The sequence below is a fragment of the Artibeus jamaicensis genome, unplaced genomic scaffold (genome assembly GCF_021234435.1).
Source record: "Artibeus jamaicensis isolate MK-2021 breed Jamaican fruit bat unplaced genomic scaffold, CSHL_Jam_final contig_452, whole genome shotgun sequence".
Lineage (NCBI taxonomy): Eukaryota > Metazoa > Chordata > Mammalia > Chiroptera > Phyllostomidae > Artibeus > Artibeus jamaicensis.
The window spans coordinates 2,292,034-2,318,170 of record NW_026521837.1 but is presented as its reverse complement, the minus strand read 5'-3'; the positions used below and the strand labels follow the sequence as shown (position 1 = coordinate 2,318,170).

General features: G+C 37.1%; 1 protein-coding gene across 1 annotated transcript in view; it reads right to left on the bottom strand.

Moving 5' to 3' along the window:
• Positions 1-225: 225 nt before the first annotated feature.
• CDS1 (CDP-diacylglycerol synthase 1) overlaps positions 226-26,137 on the bottom strand; it is a 69,430-nt gene continuing 43,518 nt past the window's right edge. The window contains exons 6-13 of the mRNA XM_037156095.2: positions 18,923-18,981; positions 17,150-17,232; positions 15,820-15,907; positions 13,905-13,973; positions 11,997-12,149; positions 7,553-7,672; positions 5,133-5,236; positions 226-1,699 (exon numbers count right to left, since the gene is read on the bottom strand). Coding sequence (XP_037011990.2) covers positions 1,570-1,699; positions 5,133-5,236; positions 7,553-7,672; positions 11,997-12,149; positions 13,905-13,973; positions 15,820-15,907; positions 17,150-17,232; positions 18,923-18,981 — 806 coding nt within the window. The 3' untranslated portion in view covers positions 226-1,569. The remainder of the gene's footprint in view (positions 1,700-5,132; positions 5,237-7,552; positions 7,673-11,996; positions 12,150-13,904; positions 13,974-15,819; positions 15,908-17,149; positions 17,233-18,922; positions 18,982-26,137) is intronic.

Here is a 26,137-nt window from a genome sequence, read left to right as displayed (position 1 = left end):
AGTGCACATGATGAAGTTGCTAGTTATAGTTACAACCCAGGAGTATGGTGGAACCCAGGCATAGCTACAATCTTTGATTGCAGGTATAGTAAGTAGTAGGACAGAAATATAAAGTAATTAAAATTTGTTTCTGATTTAAACAAAAATATTTACTCTTTTCATTAATAAAACATTCTTTAAAATATATCTATTTCTCCTCTGAACATTTAGCTAAAGAACAATAGGCAATTTTCAAAGGTTTATTGCTGACTCTTCAACACAGTAAGTATGGTTATAAAGAGCACACAGCAACATTAGCTTATTTACATTCGCTGCTAAGAAACTTGTCCTCATCCCATTACAGTGTCCAGTCCATTAGAGCAAGATTTGGCCTTTGTGTGCTTTTGTTCTTGGTGGGCATCACTTCCTGCTTGATTTTCATTCTTGGAAGAAAAATATCATCAGCTGATGTCCTCAGGTTTTACAACATGATGAGAAAGAGGAAGGAGTCAGAGATTAGCTGCTACCACGGACTGAGTCTGAGGCTGGGTCTCCAGGCGGGTCTCCCTTCTTGCCAGGTGAGTGTCCCATGGGCTGCCTAGGAAACTGGGAGGGAAGCACCCAGGACACCAACATGCAGAGCCTTATCCAGAGACGCGTCACTCAATAGGCCGAGCACCCTCCTCTCTGCCTCACCTACACCCCTACTTACTCCCCTATACATTGATCTTTTGTGCTCATGGCTACAAAACTTACAGAAACCAGTTCACAAGGAAAAGCGGAGAACTTGCCCAAGAGGTAGCCTGTGCCACATGTCATTTGTCTTATGGTGTCTCCTGAGCTACCGTCCTCTGTTGGTAATCTGCGGAGGATGCACACATTATGCTCTTCATAGCAGAGTTCTCCTTTGTTCCCCTTGAAAAGTTTTTGCGATATTACATTTGCAAATAACTTTATCAGAAGTAGAGTTAGATGTCAGCCAATAAAGTTAGAAATTTCAGCTTATCTCTCTTGAATTTCAAACCTACCTGAAAGTGGAAAGTTTTCCTCCAGCAAATGATTACTTACTTTGAAAAGTGGACATTTTTTTTTGGATACAACTCAGCCCTTCAGAAAATACTTCAAACTAAAAGAGGAGAACTAGCTTCCTATTGTGCCTTACGTAAAACATTCTGCTAAAGTTGAAAGCAGCTCCAAGTGCAAAAGTAAATATTTGTGCAAAGGGCACATTACCAGAAGCACTCTTAAGACCTCTTCAATTTACTCAATTTATAGTATTTGACTCTTTAAAATAAGTATTTTGAATTATGAAAATGGCAAGTAAGGGAAAAGAAGTTCACATCAGAAAATACACCTTAGAAAAAGTACAGGATATTTTGGTGATGATTTGCTACATATTTCATAACTTAGATCAAGTAGACATTTGTTCAATATTCACAGTAATTTCAGAGAAGAAAAACATTCATTATCTGTACGTTTTCAATCTATTGCATTTTCAACCTTTTTCCAGACATTTACAAAATTTCATCAGTCAGAGCTTTTCTGTAGAATTATTTATTGTCGATTCAGCCTTTCCCTCTCTGGATCCAGTTATGCCTTCAAGGTGGGCTGCAGGATTCCTTTCTCAATGAGGTGAGTCTTCAGGGTTTTATATATATTCAACTGTTGTTCTGGTTGAAGCACCAACAACTGCTGTAGCACTTTGCTGGGATTTGGACCCCTGATAACAAAGCAAAAAAGAAAGTTCATTCTACTTTAAAAGAATCAAAGAAAGCATATACCTACAATTTAAAGTTAATCCTACATTTAAGTTCTAGAGAATCATCAGTCTTTACAGAATTGAAACAGCTCTTGATCCAGAGCTCACTTTACTTTATTTATTTATTTAATAATAGAGCTCACTTTAATATCCAATGATAGTGTCAATAGCAGGAAGGTAAATCCAAATGATTATCCATTCAGAGGCACACAGTCTAGATATGGTAAGAATGCACAAACCCAGGAACAATGTTAGGCAGTCCAGGGGGTGCAGATCTGAGCTCTACAAAAAGCCTCAAAAGGGAAACCTGCAAATTAGAGGTGGGGATGGATAACGAATCCTGAGATTAACTGTCCTGTAAGGAAAGGAGTGAAATTTCTGGTGGCCGGGGGAGGGGGGTATGAAATTATTTTTTCACTTGTTAGCTTAAAAGAAATTTCAAAAATGGAAGGTATTTTGTTGAAGAAATACCCCAGGGAACCATGAAGGTTCGAGAGGCAGGACACATGGATTCTGAGCCTAGCCCTCAATTCCTACCTGGCATTGCCAGTAGGTGCTGCAGCCTTTGTTCAAAGAGAGTCTTAGGTAAACTCCACTACAAGAAACAAAAGAACAGCGGCTCTGCTCTAATTGAAAGGAGGAGGAGAGCCCTGCTTTCTTCACCCACTGCCCCCAGTAGTCCTGGTGGGGAGAATATGAGCCCAGGTTGAATAGAAATGTCCAAGGCCAGTGATGTGATGCACTCTCTGCAGCCAGCACAGGGCTCCCTTTGGGTGAGCTTCTCCAGTATTCCTGCTCCAGCCCTTGTCTTTCCTCCCTTCACTGGTGCACTCCGTATCGGAAAAGGCCAGAGCAGGACTCCTGCCCTCTCAAACCTTTCCCTGCTGTGACGCCCCCTGGGGTCTCCATTTATAAATTGGAGATCACTTGTATGATCTTCTGAAGTGCTATTTTTGTCAAATTCAGCATGAACCTAATTCAGATTTCAATGTATGTGTATTATCCTTTGACATTTCTACAGTCCACTTGAATAGAAGAGTATGGTTTACTTTTTTTGTGAAGAGCAGCTTGTAAAATCCAATGGGAAAAAGACATAAGTAACATTTGCAGAATGGTACAGAGAAAGGCATTTACAGGGGTAATTAAATTTATGACTTATAATAACTGTTCGGTTCAAATGGAATAATGGGAAGTAGATGACCTAACAAAAAAAGAAATGCCTGCTACATAATGATCTCACAAGGAGAATACTGGATTTCAAAAGTCGCACAGTACTCGGATACAGCCTTCCCAGGGGCCACCTTCCTGCAGATGCCGGGAAACTGCAACCATGTGTCTTTCATAGCCCCAGTCTTCTCAAGTCAGGACACAGCCTGTCTAATATTTCTTCAAAAGATCCAGCAACTTCATAAGATAAATCGTCAGTAAAGGCCCACAGAAAAAAGGAAGGCTTTTCTAGCAAGTTCAGCTAAATGCAAAATTGTCAGCAGGTGCTCCCAGCTGGCTGCATCCTGGCGCTAGCACTGTACCTCTAATAGTCTAAGTATTTGCTTTCAAATGGCACACAACATGGCTCAGCATGACTTCTCTCTCCTGGGAGAAACGAAGGTTCAAGGAGAGGAGAGGAGAGGAGTGCAGAGAAGAGGAAGGGAGCGGCAGGGAGGGGTGGGTGGGGAGGGGTATAAGTTAATGCCCTCAAAGCCGACATCTGCTGAGAACAAAGTCCTGAGGGCTTAACCACTAACGACTAATACTCAGATGTATCAGTTAAAATATATTTAAAATAAAATAAAAAATACATAGCAGAAATAGACTGAATACTCCAAATAAAAAGATAAAGATTGTCAACTGGGTTATAAAAAAACAAACAAAATACAGCTGTATGCCTGCTAGAAGAGAAAAGAAAAACGTACTTTCGATATAAGGATAAAAGGATGCTAAAAAAATAAAATGATGGACAAAGAAATATATGCAAACACTGACCAAAAGAGGCTGATGTAGCTACTCTAATAGCCAACAAAATAGTTTTAAGTTTATAAAGGTGGACATTTTATAATGACATTCAGAGTGATTCAACAGGGAGATATGACAAGCCTAAATGTGTATAATATTTAATACGAACTCAAAATATATAAAGGAAAAACAATTGAAAGTAGAAATAGGTAAATTTACAATTATTGTGGGAGAGTTTTTGACAAAGCTCTCTCTTTGAAACTGAGAGAATAAGAGGACAGAAAAAAACCCCACAAGATCAGCACAGATTTTGCTAAACTTCACCCAACTGACACATATGACAAGCTGACCAGAAACACAGAATGCATATTCGTTTCCCGTGTGCACAGAACAAGTTCCTGAATAGACAATATACTGATGTATAAAGCAAGTCTCAACTAATGTTAAATACTGAAGTAATAGAGTATGTTTTCTGACAATCGTGGAATTAAGGCAAAACTCAACAAAGGAAGGAGAATGAGAAAAATCTCCGTATGTTTGGAAATGAATCAATACACTTCTAAATAATCCAAATGTCAAGGAAGATATAATACTGGAAATCAGAAAACATTTGTAATGGAATAATGAAAATACAAATACAACATCTAGGATGAGAATAAAGCAGTACTTTAGAGGAAATTTAAATCGTAGGTGAATGTATTAGACAAGAATGCTGAAAATCAATTATGTAAGCTTTATCTCTAGAATCTTGAGAAGGAAGAGCAAACTGAACCTAAAGAAAGATAAGGAATGAAAGATGAAAAATATATAATAAAGTTCACAATGCCAGAATTTGACTCTTTGAAAAGATTAATGAAATAGATAAACTAACAACTACTCAAAAATATATAAATTCCTAAAAACACTATTCAGGGAAAATAAGAAGTTTTAATACGAAAATTCTTATGCTGTTATGGGTATGTATTTAAAATGTGTATTTAGGGATATATAAATATGGGTTTCATTCCAAATGAGTCTATGAAGGAAATCCATGGCTTTTTAGGCACTAGCAGAAAACACAGAAAATGAAGTTAACATGTGGTTAGCTTTCATACCCCAAAGGGGCATTTCAGGGCAGACCTAAAATATTAAGTTTTAAAGACAAGAAGAAACCACCCTATAGGAAATGGCAATACCCCTCCACCCACACAACCATTATCCCCTGGCTGGTTTTATTTTTCTCTGTGGCACTTGTAACCACATAACAAGCTATATTTATTTGTTTATTGTCCACTTCTGCCCCTTCTCGCTCCAACTCTCCAATAAGAATGTAAGCTCTGAGGGCAGGGACTTGGTTTGTTTTCCTCTTAGCTATATTCATGCCTTGAACATTACTCAGCATATACAGGAATGAGAGATTCAAGAAACCAAGTATGAAAACATTTTTTTAATCTAAAAGTACCTTATAAAACTTGTGATGTAGACATGTACAAATGTTGCCATCAAATACTGACAATCAAATCTGTCCATTATCCCGCCATGCCCAGGGATGGTATTTGCAAAATCCTTCAAAAACAAACCAACAGATTAGCAAGTTTTCAAAAAAAAATCAATTACTATAAAATTCTTAGCTAAAAATGTCTCTCTGGCATCATGGACACTAAGGAAAATACTTTACTATTGGAATGTCCCACTAACTACAAACTTCTTAGAACATGTCTAACAAATGAAAACCACATCTTATGAATACAGGCCCACATTAGAATAATTACTGAATTAACCAGAAACATTCAAATAACACTAATTAAATATTAATTAAATATGGCACTTTTTTAATTAATAAAACTTTTTTCTAAATCAAAAGGGCCATCAGCTATTATTAATCTAATATTTTTATGGTTTATTTTTCTGTTTAAGCAGAAACTCTTTTGGGGAGCTATTTCAGTGCTGCTGATAGATGCACATCTGGTTCTAACTCGTATTTATCCTAAGAGTTCTGACTCTGACATAAATATTTTACTACTATGATAAATGTTTCTTCTTTTTTTAAGTGTTGAAGTAAAAAGAAAATCAAAATACATAATTCGTTTGGGACACATTAGTCCATTAAATTGAGGGAATGGTTAGTAAGCCTCCGCGAATTGATTGCACACATATATGCACATTTCTCAGTGCCCAGGAAATGGCTCTGACTGATTCTCTCTCCCAGTTTACTCAGACAACCTGAAAATATCTAAAATGTCATAGCAATTACACCTTCATTGCAGAAATGCAAAAAAGTCTCACTATTCAACAGGAATCCTTGGACTGGAGACCATTAAAGAAAATACCATTCTAAATATAACACTTCTCTGTTTAAAACAATTTCTGAGAAAATCTTTGGTTAATTTTTACCAAAACATTTTCTTCCTCCTCTTCTCTACTAACCAAAGCACAGAGAGCCAGGGTAAATAACTCAGTTTCCCTCTGCTGTGTGCAGCCCTTATGGGATGCCAACCATGTATGGCTGTTACTGTGGTTCTTTGTGGATGAGTCTTAACTGCCCTTGTGGGCGGTGAGCATCTTGAGAACAGGGACATCATCTTATACACCTTTGCATCTCACATTACATACTATCTGCCCCATTTCAAGTCCTCACTGAGCTCACTTTTTTCCCTGGCTTCTGGGGCCCTACATGATCTGGCCCCACCAACCTCTGCAGTCTGATCGGCCCCACTGTTCTTACTCTTTTCAACATGCAACTTAGTTCCTCTGTGCCTTTGCACTCACTGGAATGCTGTTCCTTAAATTTCTCTGCAGGACTCATTCTCCTTTTCTCAGATCTCTGCTCGAATGCCACCTCAGACAGGCCTGCCCTCTCTCACTTCTAATGGTACAACACCAAATCTTAACTTAGAAGAGTCACATGAGGAAAGCTGAGATAATAGGGTAAATATGTGTCATTTTATGAGAATCTAACTTAAAACATAGGGGTAATATTAATTTTTAAAGATTTTACTCATTTCTAGAGAGAGAGGAAGGGAAGGAGAAAGAAAGGGAGAGAAACAGCAATGATGTATGAGAGAAACATGGATCAGCTGCCTCTTGCACACCCCCAAATGGGGAGCTGACCCACAACACAGGCATGTGCCCTGACCAGGAATCAAAACAGCAACTTTTCAGTTCACAGGCCACCACTCGACCCACACAGCCCCACCAGCCAGGATGAACACAGGGGTGATCTCAAGTATCTGGGACAGGGGTCAGCAAACCATGTCCTACAGATAAAATTAAGTCTGCTGCCCGTTTTTGTAAATAAAGTTAATTTTATTTACAAATAAAATTAATAAGTAAACAAATAAATAAATTTATTTACAAATAAATTAACCATTTACAAAGTAAATAATATGCTTACTCATTGACATATTGTCTGCCAGGCTTTCATGCAACAATGGCAGAGCTCAGAGTTGAGTAGTTAAGATATGATTAATAAATGTAATTTTATAAAAAAAAAGTTTGCTGGCCCCTGATCTAGGAAGATGGAAGACTACTTAGTCAAAGGTGCCCCTGTCTGTCCCTTGAAGTGAGATTGGCAGGAAACTAATCTTCAGACAATTCCTGGTTGTATTCTTGGATGAGCACTGAAGGACCAAGACCGTGTGCCTGTGCCAACATTCAGTAACACATGCCATTTTGCTATTTCTATAAAAGAGGTTGACATGACATGGCTTGACCAAAACCTAACGAGAAAGAATACACTCAAATCAACCAGGAAGCATTTCTGTGAGGCTGAGACTAATGGTTTTTGCCCAGAGGCTTAATGTGTGAAACCAATAGAGAACCAAATTCTAACTATATTGCGTTATCTAATTATATTCTTTAATGATGTAACAAAGAATATACCTTGATTTTGAAAGCTCTTTTGAATCCGCTGGCAAAGAAGCCTCCAAATGGACCAATCAAAGATGCAAATGTTGAAAAAGCGATGCTATGGATCTGGAAGGGGTACAAGCTCACTGTTTCCTAAAGGAGGACAAAAGAGGGGAGGGCTTGGGGCTAACTGCATTAAGATTTGCTTGAGTATGCCACCTACACCAGAAACCATGATATGAACAGTACGTTGGCGTGTTTACCACATTTTCGTTACTTTCACAACTTTTCAGGATCATGGGAGAAAAAAACACAGTAGGAGCTCTCACAGTCACTCTCCCTGCAGCCAGCGCACTGCGTTCCCCCACGTGTTCACAGTGCCTGGCACGTGAAAAGCCTGCAGCCGACCAGCTACTTTGCAGTTGACCCACAATTTCTATAGCACTTGAATTGTAGACTTACCAAGAATCAGTTGAGTCAATTTCGGAGTTTGTTTACCAGCAGCACTTTGTTTTTGTAATTAAATAATACATTAAATTTTGTATTTTATTTTACTTTAGTTTTATACAACAAAGTGAGGGGAAAGTTGGTCTTTCTCGTAATACTAAGTGCTGTGGAAACACATGAAAATAAGTTGGCAAATTAGTTGCTTTTAAAAGCACACCAAAATGTGCATCCATAAGACAATTATAAAAGACTTACGGAGATCATAAAAACTGAGAATTCTGCAATTGTTTTCTAAATTCTTGGTTCTTGCTCTACTTTTCTTTTCTTGATCCACTTTAAATACACTGAAATTAGAAAGTGTAGACAGTGCACAGCAGGTGTGGTTTTATAACCATTATTGAGAACACCGATCTTTGGACCTGTTTCCAAACCTAATCAAAGACGGGTACTATCAAGTTTTATAGCAGATAGCAGATGGCTTGGATATTGAAAGAAAATTCTTGGAATCCATGTATTGAGTACTCAAGGAGAGAAAAACTTTTTGGTTAACCTCAAAAGTTATGGACTTAAGATGTTTCAGATACACACATGTACCCATGTGTAGAGACCATCATCTGCTTCCTCATTCTCAGTAAGTGTCCTCTGGTCTTGACGGCATCCCTCAGCAGGGCTCCGCAGGTCAGCATGTTGCCATCCTTAGTGAGAGACATCAAGGTTGCCTTCAAATGGCACCAGTGTGCTTTTAGAAGGGCAAATGATTTTTTAATTGAATTTATTGGGGTGACATTGGTTAAAAATGTTATATAGCTTTCAGGTCCACAGTTCTATAATACATCATCTGTATAATGTACTGTGTGTTCACCACCCCAAGTCAAGTCTCCCTCTATCACCATTTGTCCGCCCTTTACCCTCTTCTACCTCTCCACCCGCTTTCCCTCCTGTAATCACCACACTGTTGTGTGCATTTATGAGTTCTGTTTTTTTGTTTGTTTTGTTTAATCCCTTTACATGGAAAACTGATATTTAGAAGCAGTAGCTTTTGTTCTAGTAAAGGTTCCCTAAAAAAGAAAATCAAGGAATTTTTAAGTGGATAAATTTTAATTAATTTTTAAAAATATATTTTATTGATTATGCCATTACAGTTGCCCCTTTTCCCCCCTTTATTCCCCTCCACCTTGTGCATCCCTTCCTGCTCACATTCCCTCCCTTTAGTTCATGTCCATGGGTCATATATATAAGGTCTTTGGCGTCTACAGTTCCTATACTATTCTAAACCTCCCCGTCTATCTTCTACCTACCATCTATGCTACTTATTTTCTGCACCTTTTCCTTCTCTCTCCCCACCTCCTCCCCCACTGATAATCCTCCATGATATCTCCATTTCTGTGATTCTGTTCCTACTCTAGTTTGCTTAGTTTGTTTTTGGTTTTGTTTTAAGTTTGGTTGTTAATAACTGTAAGTTTGTTGTCATTTGACCGTTCATATATTTTATCTTCTTTTTCTTAGATAAGTCCCTTTAACATTTCATATAATAAGGACTTGGTGATGATGAACTCCTTTAACTTGACCTTACCTGGGAAGCACTTTATCTGCCCTTCCACTCTAAATGATAGCTTTGCTGGATAGGTCCTTGCCTTTCATGACTTCAAATACTTCTTTCCAGACCCTTCTTACCTGCAAGTTCTCTTTTGAGTAATCAGCTGAGAGTCTTATGGGAACTCCTTTGTAGGTAACTGTCTCTTTTTCTCTTGCTGCTTTTAAGATTGTCTCCTCATCTTTCATCTTGGGTAATGAATTATGATGTGCCTTAGTGTGGGCTTTCTTGGGTCCAACTTCTTTGGGACTCTCTGAGTTTCCTGGACTTCCCGGAAGTCTATTTCCTTTGCCAGATTGGGGAAGTTCTCCTTCATTGTGTTTTCAAATAAGTTTTCACTTTCTTGCTTTTTCTCTTCTCTTTCTGGCACCTCTATGGAACATTTAAAGATGTCCTGGAGGTTCCTCAGCCTCTCATTTTTTGAATTCTTTCTTCATTCTGTTCTGGTTGAATGTTTCTGTCCTCCTTCTGGTCTAAACCATTGATTTGATCCTGGTTTCCCTCCCTTCACTGTGGGTTCCCTGTACATTTTCACTTATTTCACTTAGCATAGCCTTCATTTTTTTCATCTAATTTGTGACCATATTCAACCAATTCTGTGAGCATCCTGATTACCAGTGTTTTGAACTGTGTATCTGATAGGTTGGCTGTCTCTTCATCACTTAGTTGCATTTGTTCTGGAGCTTTGATCTGTTCTTTCATTTGAGCCATTTTTTTTTTTTGTCTTGGCCTGCCTGTTACATAGGTAAGGGGCAGAGCCTTAGGTGTTCATCAGGGTGTGGCAATCCACATTGCTAAGTTGTGATGCTGCATGTGTAGAAGGGGTCCAAGTGGGAAAATGGCCCTTGCTCAGCTCTCTGCTGGTTTTCAGTCACTTCCACTGCTACCCACATTCAAATTGGGCTCTTCTGGTGCTCATTCCCGGGTAGGTAGGCTTGTGTACATTTTAGGACCCTGTGGGTCTCTCCCAGGAACTCACCTGGGAGGCTGGGAGTTTCTCCCACTGCCACCTCAACCCGCACAGGTTTTTTTTTAATCAGAGGCTCGAGGCTTTATTCCCATGTGTTGGAGCCCTGCGCTGTGCAGTCTGTCTCACTCCCCAGTTGTTCCTCCTAGTTTATCTGCACATGAAAGTGGGACCACCCACTCCACCAGCCTTGCCAAGAGTCCTCTCCCCCCACTGCCTGTCTCTGCCCCTCTTACAAATCTGGATGAATGTATCTTCTTTAACTCCTTGGTTGTCAGACTTCCATACAGTTCAATTTTCTGTCAGTTCTGGTTGTTTTTTGCTTTTAAATTTGTTGTTGTCCAAATGTTGGAGAGGTTGTGGAGAAAAGGGGTCCTTAGTTCACTGTTGGTGGGATTGCAGACTGGTACAACCATTATGGAAAACAGTATGGAATTTTCTCAGAAAAATAAAAATCGACCTGCCTTTTGACCCAGCAATTCCACTGCTAGGATTATATCCTAAGAATCATAAAACATCAATTTCAAAGAACCTATGCACCACAATGTTCATAGCAGCACAATTTACAATAGCCAAGAGTTGGAAGCAACCTAGGTGCCCATCAGTAAATGAATGGATCAAAAATATATAATGAAATTCTATGCAGCAGAGAGAAAGAAGGAGCTACTACCCTTTGCAACAACATGGATCGAACTGGAAAGCATTATGCTGAGTGAAATAGGCCAGGGATTGAAAGACAAATACCATATGATCTCACCTTTAACAGGAAGCTAAACAACAAAACAAACAAGCAAGCAAAATAAAAACAAAGACACTGAAATAGAGAACAAAGGGACAGTGACCAGAGGGGAGAGGGAAGGGAATTTAAAGGGGAAGGGGGGAGGGATTTGGAGGAACAAATATGAAGGATGCAGGAACGAGAGCTGGGGGGGTGGAGATGAGAGGGAGGTGGGGAGCACAGGACTAGGGGGCTCGGATGGGAGAAACAGACAAAAAAATGTACTTGAAAAATAACTAAATAAAAATTAATAATAATAAAAAATAAATAAATTTGTTGTTGTCTTTCTTTTGCTTGTGCAAGGAGGCACAATATGCCTCTCTGTTAGCCGGAATTTTAATTTTTAAATTGAGTCAATTCTTGCCAGTTACATATGAAACTTACTGTAATTCATTCAAGTTGTAAAGATCTAAGAAATATTTTTAAATATTTTCATAAAAAATACAAGATAAATTATCATCAGTATTCAAACCATTAGGCAAGTAAATTCTTAATAAACAATAGGTTTATGACAGTAATATTCATTTTATGTTCAAGAAAGGGAAATTACAAAGTGCTAGAATATATTACTGATGCTAAGCAGACAGTGAAATCACTTATGTATCATATAATTAAAAATTCTACAGAAGTCAATTTCTTATAAAAAATATTAATTTTGGGGATAGAGGATCCATACCCATATTTATCTTACCTGTCTCAACACTGACTTCAGAAAGGGAGGAAGTGAATAACTACGAAGCTGAAAAAGTTCTGAAGGTTCACAATCTGTAACGAAGGAGTTTACATCACTTCGGTATTCCACTGGACAGACAAAGTACTGGTATTTGGATAACACATAGGCGGCCTGAATAACAAAGCAAGAGCTCATGAAACATTAAATGAAAATGACGTGTATGTGCGTGTGTGTATGTGTGTGTGTGTTTTGCATCAACACAAAGGCCAGAAATAGATGCCAAAGTTTCTCTGCATTCACATTCTGCTATGTATTCTTAAAGTTCAACAGTGAAACCTGATCCAATAAAAGACTTTGAAAAGTCATTGGAAAACCAAAGGCATTTTGGAAATCAATGAGATTATCTCTGTGTGAGCATAACAAAAAGTGGGAAAGAGAAAAAGAAGCTGATTTAAACATTCAAACAAGGATTACAGCAGGATTTGACTTTTCTAAAGCACACATCATTAAGGTTGGTAGAAGCTACCAATTATTAAGGTCTGGGAGAGTACAGGACTGAAGTTCTTACACCATTGTTCTTACCTAACCCAGAAAACTCTGACTAAACTTTATTCTTTTCCTGACCACATCACTGCACTTTTTAATGTAGCTGTTCTTAGCCGTGGAAGAAAATACATAAATCAAAATGTTATTTTAAATTTAAATTGTTAGACAACAGTCTATTCTCTCTTCTTTTATAGCCATTCACCCCATTATATTGCTCAAGAATGGTTAACAGAAGTGCAAACTGACACAAGGAATGGTAATAAACTGATTTTTGCTTCTAACCAGTTTCCTCAAAATTATTTATTAAAAAATATATCATGTTCTTCCTCATATTTTTGTCATGTACTACATTCTTACAGGGAAGCTATTTATCTTTTTCCAATGATATGGCTATTCTTGTGGTATTTCTAAGTTAGTCTTCAATAATACCAAGTTCTTGTAGTATTATTTAACTTCATGATGTTCTAATTATCCCTGCTTTGTAATGTATAAACATATTACCTCATCAATATTTTACAACATAAAACACTGATTAATTTTATCAAAACCTATTGGAACTTTCATTGAGAATGAACTAAATTAGCAAATTAAAAAGAGAAGTTATGACAGTTTCCCATCCAGGAACCTGATACATTTTCATTTACTCATAATTGCTCTCTCTCAAAGCTCCATGTTGTTTTGAGTTACTGTATATTTGGCTATGGAATATATTCTAGAACTGTCAGGGACTATACTCTTAAAAATGTAAACTTCCTAACAGTAATTTTTAAATATATATTTATCTTATATCCAGTCATTTTACTTTTTGAGTCTTATAAGATGCCTTTTAACAAAAACCTATACACCATATCTATAAACTAATTTTTAAAATATTAACAAGACCTATTATTCATGGCTAAAAGTGAGTATCAATTATTTTTAAACAATTCTCCTGCATGTTGGACTCACAGCAGGAAACACTTGCTAAGTCAGTAGCACCAGGTGTAAAGGAGGTATAGCTCTTCGCCATCATTTGTATTCTCTGCTTTTACTCAAGGCTACCACCTGGCCCAGCACCTGTGCCCCCCACAAGAAGGAACAGCTGCTCAAAACTGCCAAAACCCAACAGTACTGCAGAGGGTCTCGGGCCTAGTGGTACATTAGAACCACCTGGGGGAGTTGACTGACCTGGGCCAGGGCTGGGAGAGAGCTAGTGACTAAACTCCCCAGGTGCTTCTGATTCGGAGAGTGAGTGGGGTACAGAATAGAGACTGTGTAGTGGGTTTCAATAAATACATTGTTAGCATTTTGTGATTTAATTCTTTCAGGTTTACGACAGACTGATAAACTTGCGAACATTTTTCAAAATGTAAATACAATAAAAATCTTAGTCAAACTCACAATGAATCCAAACACGACTGTGGAGAAGAAACCACCAATAAATCCTTCCCAAGTCTTTTTAGGAGACAACTAGAAAAGGCAAATAAAATTAAAAAAGAATTACTGCATTCACAAAACACACAATCCTTATGGCAAGCTCTGTTCAATGACTTCTCATAGTACCTTGTACATCTCTGCTTTTTTCTCCTTGGAATGGTTTTGCAACCCTTTTCCCTCCTTCCATGATGCCAATTTATTTGTAAGTTTCTCTAGTAGTGCATAACACACAGTAGGCCCTCAAACATTAGACATATAGCAAAAATAGAATGAAGATAAATAAACATAGACATTGCAGCACACAGATTTCCATGCACTCCTAAGGCCATGTGGATAACTTCTGGAATGGCAAAATGGTCCACAGGCCCAGATACAGAATTTGCTCCCCAAGTATTTGGATACCCTTCCTTTGGTCACATCTATGTCTCCATGAAGAAATAAAATGTTGTATTTCTAAGAATAGAGACTGTTAGTTTCAGATCAGACCAACTGTTTCTCAGTCAATGAGGCTTTCAGGCAGAGAAATCTGGAGGGAAGCCTGAAACTTGGTGATGGCAGGGGCAGGAGGGAAACATGGAGGAGAAGGCAGTGTAACTGCCTTGGACGCCCTGAAAAGCCTAAGCAGTGGTGCACAGGCAGCTGGTCATCAGATCATTGACAGCTCCTGTGATGAACCTTTCAGTGGAACAACAGTGGCAGAAGCCAAATGAATATGCCAGGTAAGTTTCTGCAAATAGAAAAGGGTAATAGCTGAGCTACATGAGCTCTTTATAGACCTCTTGTGATGTTCCTAAAGCTCAACATCAAGAGGGTTGGCAGAAATGGTTTCCTGACATCCTGACATACCAAAGGGATGGCATACGCCTTCTCCTAAGACAATTCAGTATTATTGTCATGAACTGAGTGTTCACTGAAATTCAGAAGCGCCTGCTGAATATTTTAAAGATAGTTTTTGAAACTAACTTGTTCCATAGCATATTGATTTAGGGGTGAACTTACTTAATTACATCAGAATATATAATGCATCTAATCCAGCCTTGTAAATTCACTAGAAATCTATGTTCAAAGTCAGACAATGAGAGTCTTCTACAGCTTTAACAGCCTCTCCAAAGGCTTCCTGAGACAAACTCTGCTCAGCTGGTGTAGAAGTCTTGAATCACTGGCTCTTGTGCTGAATCAGTGTGAGAAACTTGAGAAAATAGTTTCCTTGTGCCCCTAGTGCTCAGCCTGAGGCCATGTGCTGGGCTGCTCTGTGGTGAAGAATTTGTGAAAGGGTTTTAAAGAACTGGTTTGTTTCTTTCTCCCCCAAAATGAGAACTGATAACTTAATTCATTTCCTTCTTTGCCTCCTGTCAAAAGAACCACATAAATCTAAAGCAAAATGATGTGGTCTGCTCACGTGTACTTTTCCTTATTACTTATGTTGCCAATATTTTGTTGTAGCACCTCAATTTTTTTTGAAGTAAGTTTGGGTATAAAAGTCTTACAAATGGACATGAATAGGTAGAGATGGTGTATTGTACACTTTCAAAACGTTCAGTAAAGGATGGGATGGATGAGAGAGCTGAGGGGGAGCAGAGTCAAAGAAAGGCTTTTCTGGAGAACCACCAACAGCTGAAGGAAGAAACCCGTGGAAAGAGGCACTGGCCTTCACGGCAGACAGTAACTGATGGTGTTGAGCCCACAACAGAAAGCTTACAGGAGAACCCAGACGACAGCATGGGAAATGTGGCCCTGCCCTCTTACTGCTGATCAGAGCTCAGGGAAATCCCAGCCCCCTGGAAACAGAAAAGGAGCAATAGCTCCAACTTGGAAATTCTCTCCTGTGGTCAATCTTTATGGTTAAAGCAGGGGCTTGCTTCAGATATTTTTTAATTACCTTAATTAATGGAGTTCTCCCAAAAAAAAATCCAAAAAGATAAGCAGTTATGTCGTTGCAGATAACACTTGATATTGGGACAAGGAACCTAAAAAGAGTCAGAAAAGTTAATCTGATTAAGTAGCAAATAAATAGATATACAGTTTCTGATTCCCAATGAACCAGCCCAATAACCTTTTGAGTTACACTACACACTAGTTCGGAATGTAACACTTGCCAAAGCATTACTAAAAACATCAAATATCAACCAAATTTGCCCATTTAGCACTGAAGCAGAGCAAAATCTATAAACATAGTAGAAGAATACTACTATGGAAGATACTAGTCAACCTAATTTTAATATTAAATAATTAATTTCTATAGCAATGGGCTTTTAAATTTCAGTTTTATGAAGACCAAGTTATATAGTACAAAGAATTTTTTAAAAGCAGCCTTTCAAAATGGAAATGAGTCATTTGATTTAGAGTATAATCTGAAAAATTAATACCAAGTTCTTAATACAAATTCTATTTCAGGAAAAATTTAAATTCTACCTTAGTCTTTTGTTGCATTAAACCCTACTAATTATATAGAATCCACAAATCTTGTAACTTCCACCCATTGATTACAAGTGTGTATACACACAAACACACACACACCCTTGGCTAAAGATCACGAAGCTGTAAGGAAACAATTTACTTTTACAAAACTACTTGTAAAGAGTTTTAATTAATGTCTTTTTTTTAATGTGGGGAAAATATGGCCAGATTTCTTAAAATCATTTCTCTCTTCTCTAATTTTTAACTAATAATAATTTTTACAATTTTAAACAAATTTTTAACTTACAGAAATGCTTTCTGAATCTGCAAGCTACTGCTATATAGCAAGTACCTCCACGCATCTGAAATCTGAACAGCTACTCCTACCGGCCGAGGAGAACCTACCCAGCTTTCACCTAGAGAAAATGCATTGCCAGCACACTATTGGCAAGCAAACTTTCACGTTCTTTCTGCATTCTACATAAATAATATGCTCTTTTATAAGCTATACTTTGTAAAAAAAAGTCACATTAAAATGTAGTAAAACCTGAAAATGTAATTAATTGTTTACAATGTTTATAAGGAAATTCTTCATTTTATTTGAAACCTGATAAGGAGTATTCCCAGTTAACTACACATTTGTCTTTGAATGTCAAACACTGAAATGAACAAAGCTTAGTAAGGAATTTTAATGGAATAGAACAACAATAAATAGCACATTTTAGTAGAAATCTTTATGACACTGTTCAATGCAAAAGAGCCTTAAAAATGCTATGACATAAATATAAAGCAGCACAATTCCGTCCCCTTACCATATCATGCCTTCAAACAGATTTTGGATGACAAGATGTGACTGAGTGACTGTTATCAGTAAAGTGACATGAGTCCATGCGAACTGTTAATAGCCCAACAACACAACAGTTAGTGAACACGATTGATCAGTGTAGCTCCAGAAGCAAAAACTATTTTTGAACATTAATTTCTAGTATGATTTTTGGTTAAATTTGTAAGATAAGGTCATACAAAATAGATGCTGTTAGCAAATTATATTCATTTTGGTGCCTACTGGACCTTAAAACCATGAAAACATTTTTAAAAGTAATCTTAATTTATATACAAATGGAATACTTATAACACTGAGATAAACTTAAAAACATATAAAGATAAACTATAATCCTGAACCATCATATTAAAATGATAATGAGAAATCTCTGGTGCTGTTATGGCATTTAGAGAAGCACATTTTACTCTGGCTGTATTCTGTAGTTATTAAAAATGCAAAACTCAATTTTTCTTTCCAAATTCATTATGGTATGGTAACTTCTTCCCATAAAGAGTTATTTCTAAACTCAAATGATTCAAATGAGCAGAGATCAACTCTCCTTAAACTCCATCTTTTGATACTTAAAGGCTGATCTTCACAGCTCTGTTCAATGGTGCAATTTCAAACTTTGAAAGCCCTCTGTGCTTCAATTTCATCTAGCCCGAGAGATGCCATTTCAGTGACTTTTAGCATCACAGGTATGAGTAGAATGTGAATTTAAAAACCTAACATTTCTCTGTATTAGTGTCATAAGTTTGAAATTTATAAAATGACTTTTTGAAATAAACCTATTTTTTTTATTTCAGGAAATACTATGTTACATTGGTGTTTTAGTTTATTTATCTGCTTAAAGGATCCAATTCTCTTTTACCCCAGTTGCTTAAAAATGCAAAAATGATATTTTTCCAACAGGCACCATTTCCATTTTCATAGGAGATATTATTATTTCTAATTTGTCTTGATGGTTGCTAGATTTCTCATTGAAAACCATGAGAAACCAATGGTTTCTCATTGAAATCATTTTACTTTTTTTCTCTCAAGATCTCCAGAAATTAGAAAGGTAAGACACATTATAATTTCTCAACACTGATGCTCAGCAGGAAATCTTAATGGAGAAAAGCAAAGCATAATGAATAGAAAATATACACCAAAACCAAAACAAGCCTTATTAATACATGAATTCACATCTAAATGCTATATTTTTCATTTTAGTCTTTTAACTAGCTATCTTTTAAGGAAATAAGAGAAGTTCATCATACACATGATAAATTTCACAAAACATTGAATACTGTTCCATGATAAACTGGATAAAATACCTTAGGCCAAAAAGAATTACTCAGTTTTATGGCTACCCATAGCTACTAAGATTATAAATGCTTAGTTCCTTGTTGCAGTCAACTGAAAGTAAGTCAAGCACAGTTATCTCCCATAGCGAGAAATAAATGCTTTCTGGACCTACTATTTAGGAATCTCTGGATCCCTAAATTTCTACAAACTTAGGGAATCCAAATACTTGGCTTTAATTTTATAGCCTTTAAAAATATTTTTTTAAAGCTTTAAGGAAACTTTGAAAACAGTTAAACTTTTAAAATTCTCACAAATGTTTCATCTTTAACACTTTATACCTAATAGTCATCCAAAATTTGAAATATCCCTCATATTTGGGCATCAGCAAACAGGTTACATTTTTATCTTCTTACTACAGAAAAAAAGTAAAATTAAGTGTTTCTAGGATACCTACAGAATAATGATTAATACATACCATATAAAACTGTAGTCGATAATGTTTCTTCATCAAGCTTAGCACAAACATGCAAAAACCTGCTCAAGAAAAACAAAACACGTGCTTTTCATACAATTTTTTGCCAAGTGTGAGATTCACTGAGTTCAAATAGGCCAGTTTTCCACACCGCATCTGATATACTCTAGCCATTTACTCATGTAGCATTTCTCCTTATCTTATATTAAGTGTTTTGAGTAAAAGTTTCTTGAGGGAAATCATCTTGTATTCTCCAGAATGCCTCATATATTCCAATGCATGAATTTAGTAAATATCCCCTTAATTAGTTAAGTGAATTAGTTCCCTTCTAATATGTGGACATGAAAAAATAGATCTTGAATTTCAGTTGAATAAAATTTGTTAAACCAATCCATCAACTATATGTAAGAATGTTTCAATCTCTACAAAATATAAAAATTAATAATTATTATGGTAGCTAACATTTACTGACTACTTCTTAAGCTCCAGGCTCTTGTCTAAATATTTTATAAGTATTAACTTATTTAATTCTTCCAGCATCCCTACCATGTAGGTACCTATTACTACATCAATTTTATAGGTGAAGAAAAATGCACAGAAGACTTTATTAATCCACACAGGGCTAAAAAGTAGTTAAACCCTCAGATCCCAATGACCCTTAAAAGTTGGCAGTTCCACAAACCATCATAAGCAAGAGTCAGATTAAGAATGGATCTGAAATTTCTCAGAACTTTATTATAATAATTACAGTAAAACAAAATACTCAATAATTTCAAGGTTCACAAAGAGCAAATTTATTACAATCAAATTTTACTAAATAAAAATTCTACCAAATCAAATGAAATCTAATACGTATCAAATAATGAAAAGCAATATGAAATATTTTGCCCAATATATCATCAGTAAGCTTCTAAAGACAACTATTTTGTTTTTCAGAGGTAGATACTGGTAATGCATACGCCAAGTTTAATTTCAGATAAATAGTCACTAAGGCAGTCTATTCTACAATGTCTTTAGAAAGTAAATTCTGAAACAGAAAATTGTCAACTGATCCATCCTGTTTGAAATAAGTATTATACTTAGCACATCTGAGTTATTCCTACCAAGGCAAATCTACCCACTTTAAAGTAAGCAAGGTGGATACTACTCTAACCAGAGCCATGGACCAAACTGCAGCTGCCTTTAGTACACTTTGATGGCATCAGTGTAAAGGATGGTGATAAAAGAAAGAATCTGTACTGGCTCCCAGACCTAACCGCACCTCCTACTCAACACCTACAGAGTAGTCTGACTGGTTGAACTACAAAAGAAATATAGAAACATTTTGTGTGTAGAGGCACAACTGAAAGCCATTACATTACTTTCTTGAGGGAAGGAGAGAAAATGGAAGGGGAGGGATTAAAACATGGAATTCATGGCATTGAAATCAGCAGTTTAAAAAACCTTTTTTTAAATGATTGCTTTTAAGCTTTTCTTCTATAGCAGGTAGACTTATTTTGCACCTTAAGTAACAATGTAATTTCTATGTTGTTTTAAGCCATTGGTCCATGGTTAGATCAGACTTAGTTCAGAGAGAGCCCAGTGGGGTGACAGCAGAGACAAGACAGATGTTCTGTCCAAACGGACCCCTCCGACCCTCCCAGCAAAACCTCGGCACCTCTCAGCATCGTTAACTATGACTTACCTCCTCACAAATACTACTGCAACATGCACGGTGTTTTTCTTTCTTTAAATTATATAATGCCATTCACTCTTAAGTGTTTCTTCAAACAAAATTACCAGTAGATCATTTGATATTGTCCTAATAGTGATTTTATCTGGGACATTGTTGGCAATTCACTTTTACCTGATCCAGTCTTACCATTAAGTCAATCAGTAACATTCCACTTTTCAGGGTGCTTTAATAGAACACATAATTACATAACTCCTAGATACACTGAGGTAATACAGTTCTCTCAATTTGCAGGGACAGGGAGGGATGATAGAAAATGTTTTCCTAGCATATCTAAGGTTAATATTCATTTTAAAGAAAAGCAATCTGGGGACATGGTAGTCTTCCTGATCAAACTGTGGGTGGTGCAGACTGCACTGTATGTTCCAGGCTAACATATGGCTCAAAACTCTTCCTTTAAGAACAAAAAAAAAAAAAAGAAAAAGAAAATAATCTGAAAAAGAAACACATGAATTTACGTTCTTGTTCACAATAATAAAATTATGTGTACACTTTATGTTTAAATGGGTAAAAATACATATATACTATATTTCAATAATTCTATAGAAGGATAACTTTGTACATTTGGATCCATAGTTTTACTTTTCCCCTAATTACAAAGGGTATTCTTATGGTTATACTCCCAATTAAAATCATAGGATTTATTATAGCATTGTAAATAAAAGTATTCATTAAAAAACACTTCCTAACATATATATCTTCATACATAATTATGTTTAACTGAACAACCACCACTCATGCACACAGCACTGTGCTGGGTGCTGTCCGCACAAACGTGTGCACATCCTGATACACAGCATCAAGGAGTTTCTGGGGGTTAGGAAGACCCACCCACCTAATGGACTAAAGGGAGGGATATTCAAATAGAACAAAAAAGGATGAGATTTCTAAAGTAGTTAAGAGAAGTAAAGGGGGAAAAAGACATTAAAAAAGTCCAAAAGATGGGATACAGGAAATTTCAGAAAAATGGGACAATCAAAAAATACTTATTGAGGTCCTGGCCAGATAGCTTAGGTGGTTAGAGTGTCACCCCAACACACCAAGGATGTGGATATGATCCCTGGTCAGGAAACATACAAGAATCAACCAATGAATGCATAAATAAGTGGAACAACAAGTCAATCAATCCCAACCTCGATCTCAGTCAATCCCTCTCTCTCTTTCTCTCTCTCTCAATCAATATTTGTTGAGCACTTAAAATGTATCAGACATAAGATACAAAAAATTGAATTAAGAGGCGTTCCCATTCAAGGAGCTCATCATCTAGTTGAAGTGAAGGAAAATACAAAAGAAATAGTAAAGTTGCTTCTAAATTTTCTATTGTTGATTAACCAATTCAGTAAACACATACAGTCCTTAATTCAAAAACAGACAGTAAGATGGGCACAGGATTAAATGGTGGAGCCCACTGACTCATCCCCCACTCTTTCATGTGGCTGTATTTTTCATTAAACTTATATAACTAACCACATGCCAAAATGTGTCACGTTATGTTAAATAAACTCATAAGCACACATGTGTGCCCACATTCAGACATTAGACTATATCTAAGTTATTTAAAAATGTTTTCAAGTGATTCTGCATTGTAAAAATTGTCACACAACCAAACTTATTAGGTAAGCTATATCAGCTAAGATAAAAGTTTTCTATTAATCTTCATGGTGAATAGTAGCATGTATATAGTTTATAATAACCTTTATATAAAAAATTACAAGTGATTTTGGAGATACAGTCTTTTATGAACAGTTATTTGTGACATCTTTTAAGAATTCATCAATATCCTTTGAGATGACAGATATTCAGGATGTTTGGGGAAAAATTCTTAATTATACATCAATTTTTCTATAATTTAATTTTATATATCCATTGGTTTTCTTGAATTCAAAATATCACACTCAAGCTTCAAGGGCTTTAAAAAGAAAATCAAGAGTTAGCCAGTGATAAACTTCCAGTAAAGGTAACAGCCCACCTAAACACAGCTTGCCTCCTTACATAACCACATCAAAATTACAACTCAACCATAGAACAACCATCACTCAGAACAGAAGACTAAAAACTATGGAATTAAAGAACCACAGCCATACGGACTGGAAATAGGGGCAGAAATGTAGAATGGGCTTGTCCTACATCTACCCGGGATGGATAAAAACTTGGGAGGGATATCTCAGGAGTGAGCAGTTCCACTTCCAGACTAGGAACCCCAGCCCTGGGTTCCAGTGCCAGGAAGACAAGTTCTCATAACTTCTGGCTGCAACAACTAGCAGGGATTGAGTCGGTGGTAGAAACTTCTGGAGTCCTAAGCAGTTCCCTTTAAGAACCCACAGACCGACTTACTCAGACTCACTCCCTCTTTGCACCAGCACCAGGGTAGTGGCTTGAAAGGCACCACTGGCACACAAGGAGAACTGAAGTGTCTGACATTAAGGTGAGAACTAGGGGACAGCTTTCTGCCAGAGAGAAATGCAGGTACAGGCTATTGTCCCCTTTGGAAACCCTCCTACACAGAGCCACAGAGCTGGCAGGTGGGCACCATATCTGAGATGCCATCAACCTGGGTAACACTGTCTGCCCCACTCAGGAGATCCCCAGAGACCCAGTCCCATCCAACTTCCCTTGGTGGGGTGGGTCCACCAAGCTGTTTTTCCATATGAATGGCAGGTGTTAGCTCATCCTTCACAACTTCCCAAATTCTCTCAAACAAGTAAGATCCCTTCAGGAAGCCCCTAGATCCAGTACCTCTTGCTAAGTGTCACCAGAACTGGCACTAGCGGTAGCCAGCCTAGATTCACAGCTTGGCTTCTTCTGGGAATTGTCAAGGATTGCTTTATAGCTCAAGTAGGGTAGCCACAGGCAAAACGCAGGTAGTGGCTGACCTTGGCCTGCACCACCTGGGTAATCTCAGAGCCAGCACACCCAGTGGACAGCTGCAGACCACATCAGACCTGGTCCTACACAGCTGATCCTCCACGCAGAGCGGAGGTTGGTGGTCAGTGGTCACAGCCTGTCCTTACAGCTGACTGGCCTGGGTAAGTCCCTCCCATTGACCTGCCAACAGCAACCAGGGTTCAATGACCAAAGGAGGGTGTACTCAGCCCACATGAAAGGCCTACCTTGAGCATCCAGCTTGAGTGATAGGGGAGGCTGTGCCACTGGACCCTACAAGACACCTACTACATTAGGCCATACTACCAAGACACGGAGTCAAAGTAGCTCTACCTAGTACATAGAAAAAAACACAGGGAGGCTGCCAAAATGAGGATACAAAGAAACATTTCCCAAAGAACAAATCAAAACTCCAGATAAAGACTGAACAAAATGTAGATAAGAAATCTACCAGATGCAGAGTTCGAAACACTAGTTATGGAAATGCTCAAGGAACTTAGTGAAGCCTTCAACAGTATAAAAAAGATCCAGGCATAAATGAAAGATATACTAATCAAAATAAAGAACATTTTACAGGGAAACAAGAGTAGAGGAGATGAAGCCAAGAATCAAATCAATGATTTGGAACATAAGGAAGAAAAAAACAACCAATCAGAACAAAAGAAGAAACAAGAATTAAAAAAAAACAAGGATGGTGTAAACAGCCTCTGGGACAAGTTCAAGTGTTCCAACATTTGCATCATAAGGGTGCCAGAGGGAGAAGAGAAGGAGCAAGAAATTGGAAGTCTATTTGAAAAAATAATGATAGAAAACTTCCCTAATTTGGTGAAGGAAATGGAAATGCAAGTCCAGGAAGCACAGAAAGTCCCAAACAAGATGGATGCAAAAGAGGCCCACATCAAGATATATCATAATTAAAATGCCAAAGGTTAGATTTGATTCCCAGTCAGGGCACATGCCTGGGTTGCAGGCCAGTTCCCTGCAGTCCAGTTCCCAGCAGGGGGCGCACAAAAGGCAACCATGCATTGATGTTTCTCTCCCTCTCTCCTTCCCCCCTTCCCCTCTAAAGATAAATAAATAAAATCTTTAAAAAAATGCCAAAGGTTAAAGATCTAGAGACACTCTTAAAAGAAGCAAGAGAAAAGCAGTTAGTTACCTGCAGGAGCATCCCCATAAGACTATCAGCTGATTCTGAAAATAAACTTCTCAGGCTAGAAGGGATTGGCAAGAAATAGCCAAAGTCATGAAAAGCAGGGACCTACAGCCTGGACTGCTTTACCCAGCAAAGATAATTTAGAATCGAAGGGCAGATAAAGAGCTTCTCAGACAAGAAAAAACTAAAGGAGTTCATCATCACCAAAGTATTATTATATGAAATGTTAAAATGTCTTATTTAAGAAAAAAGATCAAAACTATGAACAATAAAATGGCAATAAATATATATCTATCAACAATTGAATCTAAAAAAACAAACTAAGCAAACAAGAACAACAGAGAGAATCATGGATACAAAGAGTGTTTTGATGGTTGCCAGATGGTAGGGGTGTGAGGAGAATGGGTGAAGAAGTGAGGGGTTTAAGAAGTACAAACAGGTCGTTATGGAATAGCCATGGGGGTGTAAAGTACAGGATAAGAAATGGAGTAGCCAAAGAACCTATGCATGACCCATGGACTTGAACAATGGTGTGGGGATTGCCAGAGGAAGTGGAGTCGGCTGGGTAGAGGAAGGTACAGAGAGAAAAATCAGGACAACTATAATAGCAAAATCAATAATACAAATATTACTTCAAAATTATGAATTTTAAGTTACTGCAAAATATGAGTAAAATTTTATAGTTCAGTACCTCAGCAATTTTAGTGCCAATTTTATTATTATATTTGGGAACATAGGAATGAATATTTATATAATTGGCTCTAAAAATAAAATAAATAAAAATTTCAATATATATATTAAAAAAAAAATATATATATATATATAAAACTTTAAAAAAGATTTAGCCACACATGAACACAAACACACTTACACATAAAGTCACTGGTTGGCTAAAGAGATGGTAAGGTCAAACAGCTTAAGCTTATTCACTCATCATTATTAGACATGTAATCACATAGCTGCTCTGGTTTCTAAAGAACCTTGTATCCAAATCACCAAGATCTTAAAAACATATCAAGACTCCAGAAAAATGTCCTATTACTTTCAGTCTCACTGATTTTCTCTTTGTTATCAGTTAAATCCATTTTACAACAAAATTATGTTAAGTGTCAGAATGTCACTTAACATCTAGATGCTTTCCTGGATTTTAAAAGCATCGTTTAATCTCCTGAGCTATGGTGAGAGTGTCAGACCTGAGATACCTACATTTTACTTTAATAAAATTTAATGTCAGTGAAATAGATTGGACCGTCTCTACTTTTTAAATCTGCTAAGACCTATATTTTTCAAAACCAGAACTAAAATTTTCACAGGATCCTTGGAATATTACAAAACAAAAAAGTTTTCACAGCAAAATTTGAGAGAAAGGTACACAATTCTCAACATACTGGTAGCATACTTTCTATTTTCTCACTCCTGTTTTATAAAGTATAATGCCATTCACTAGAGT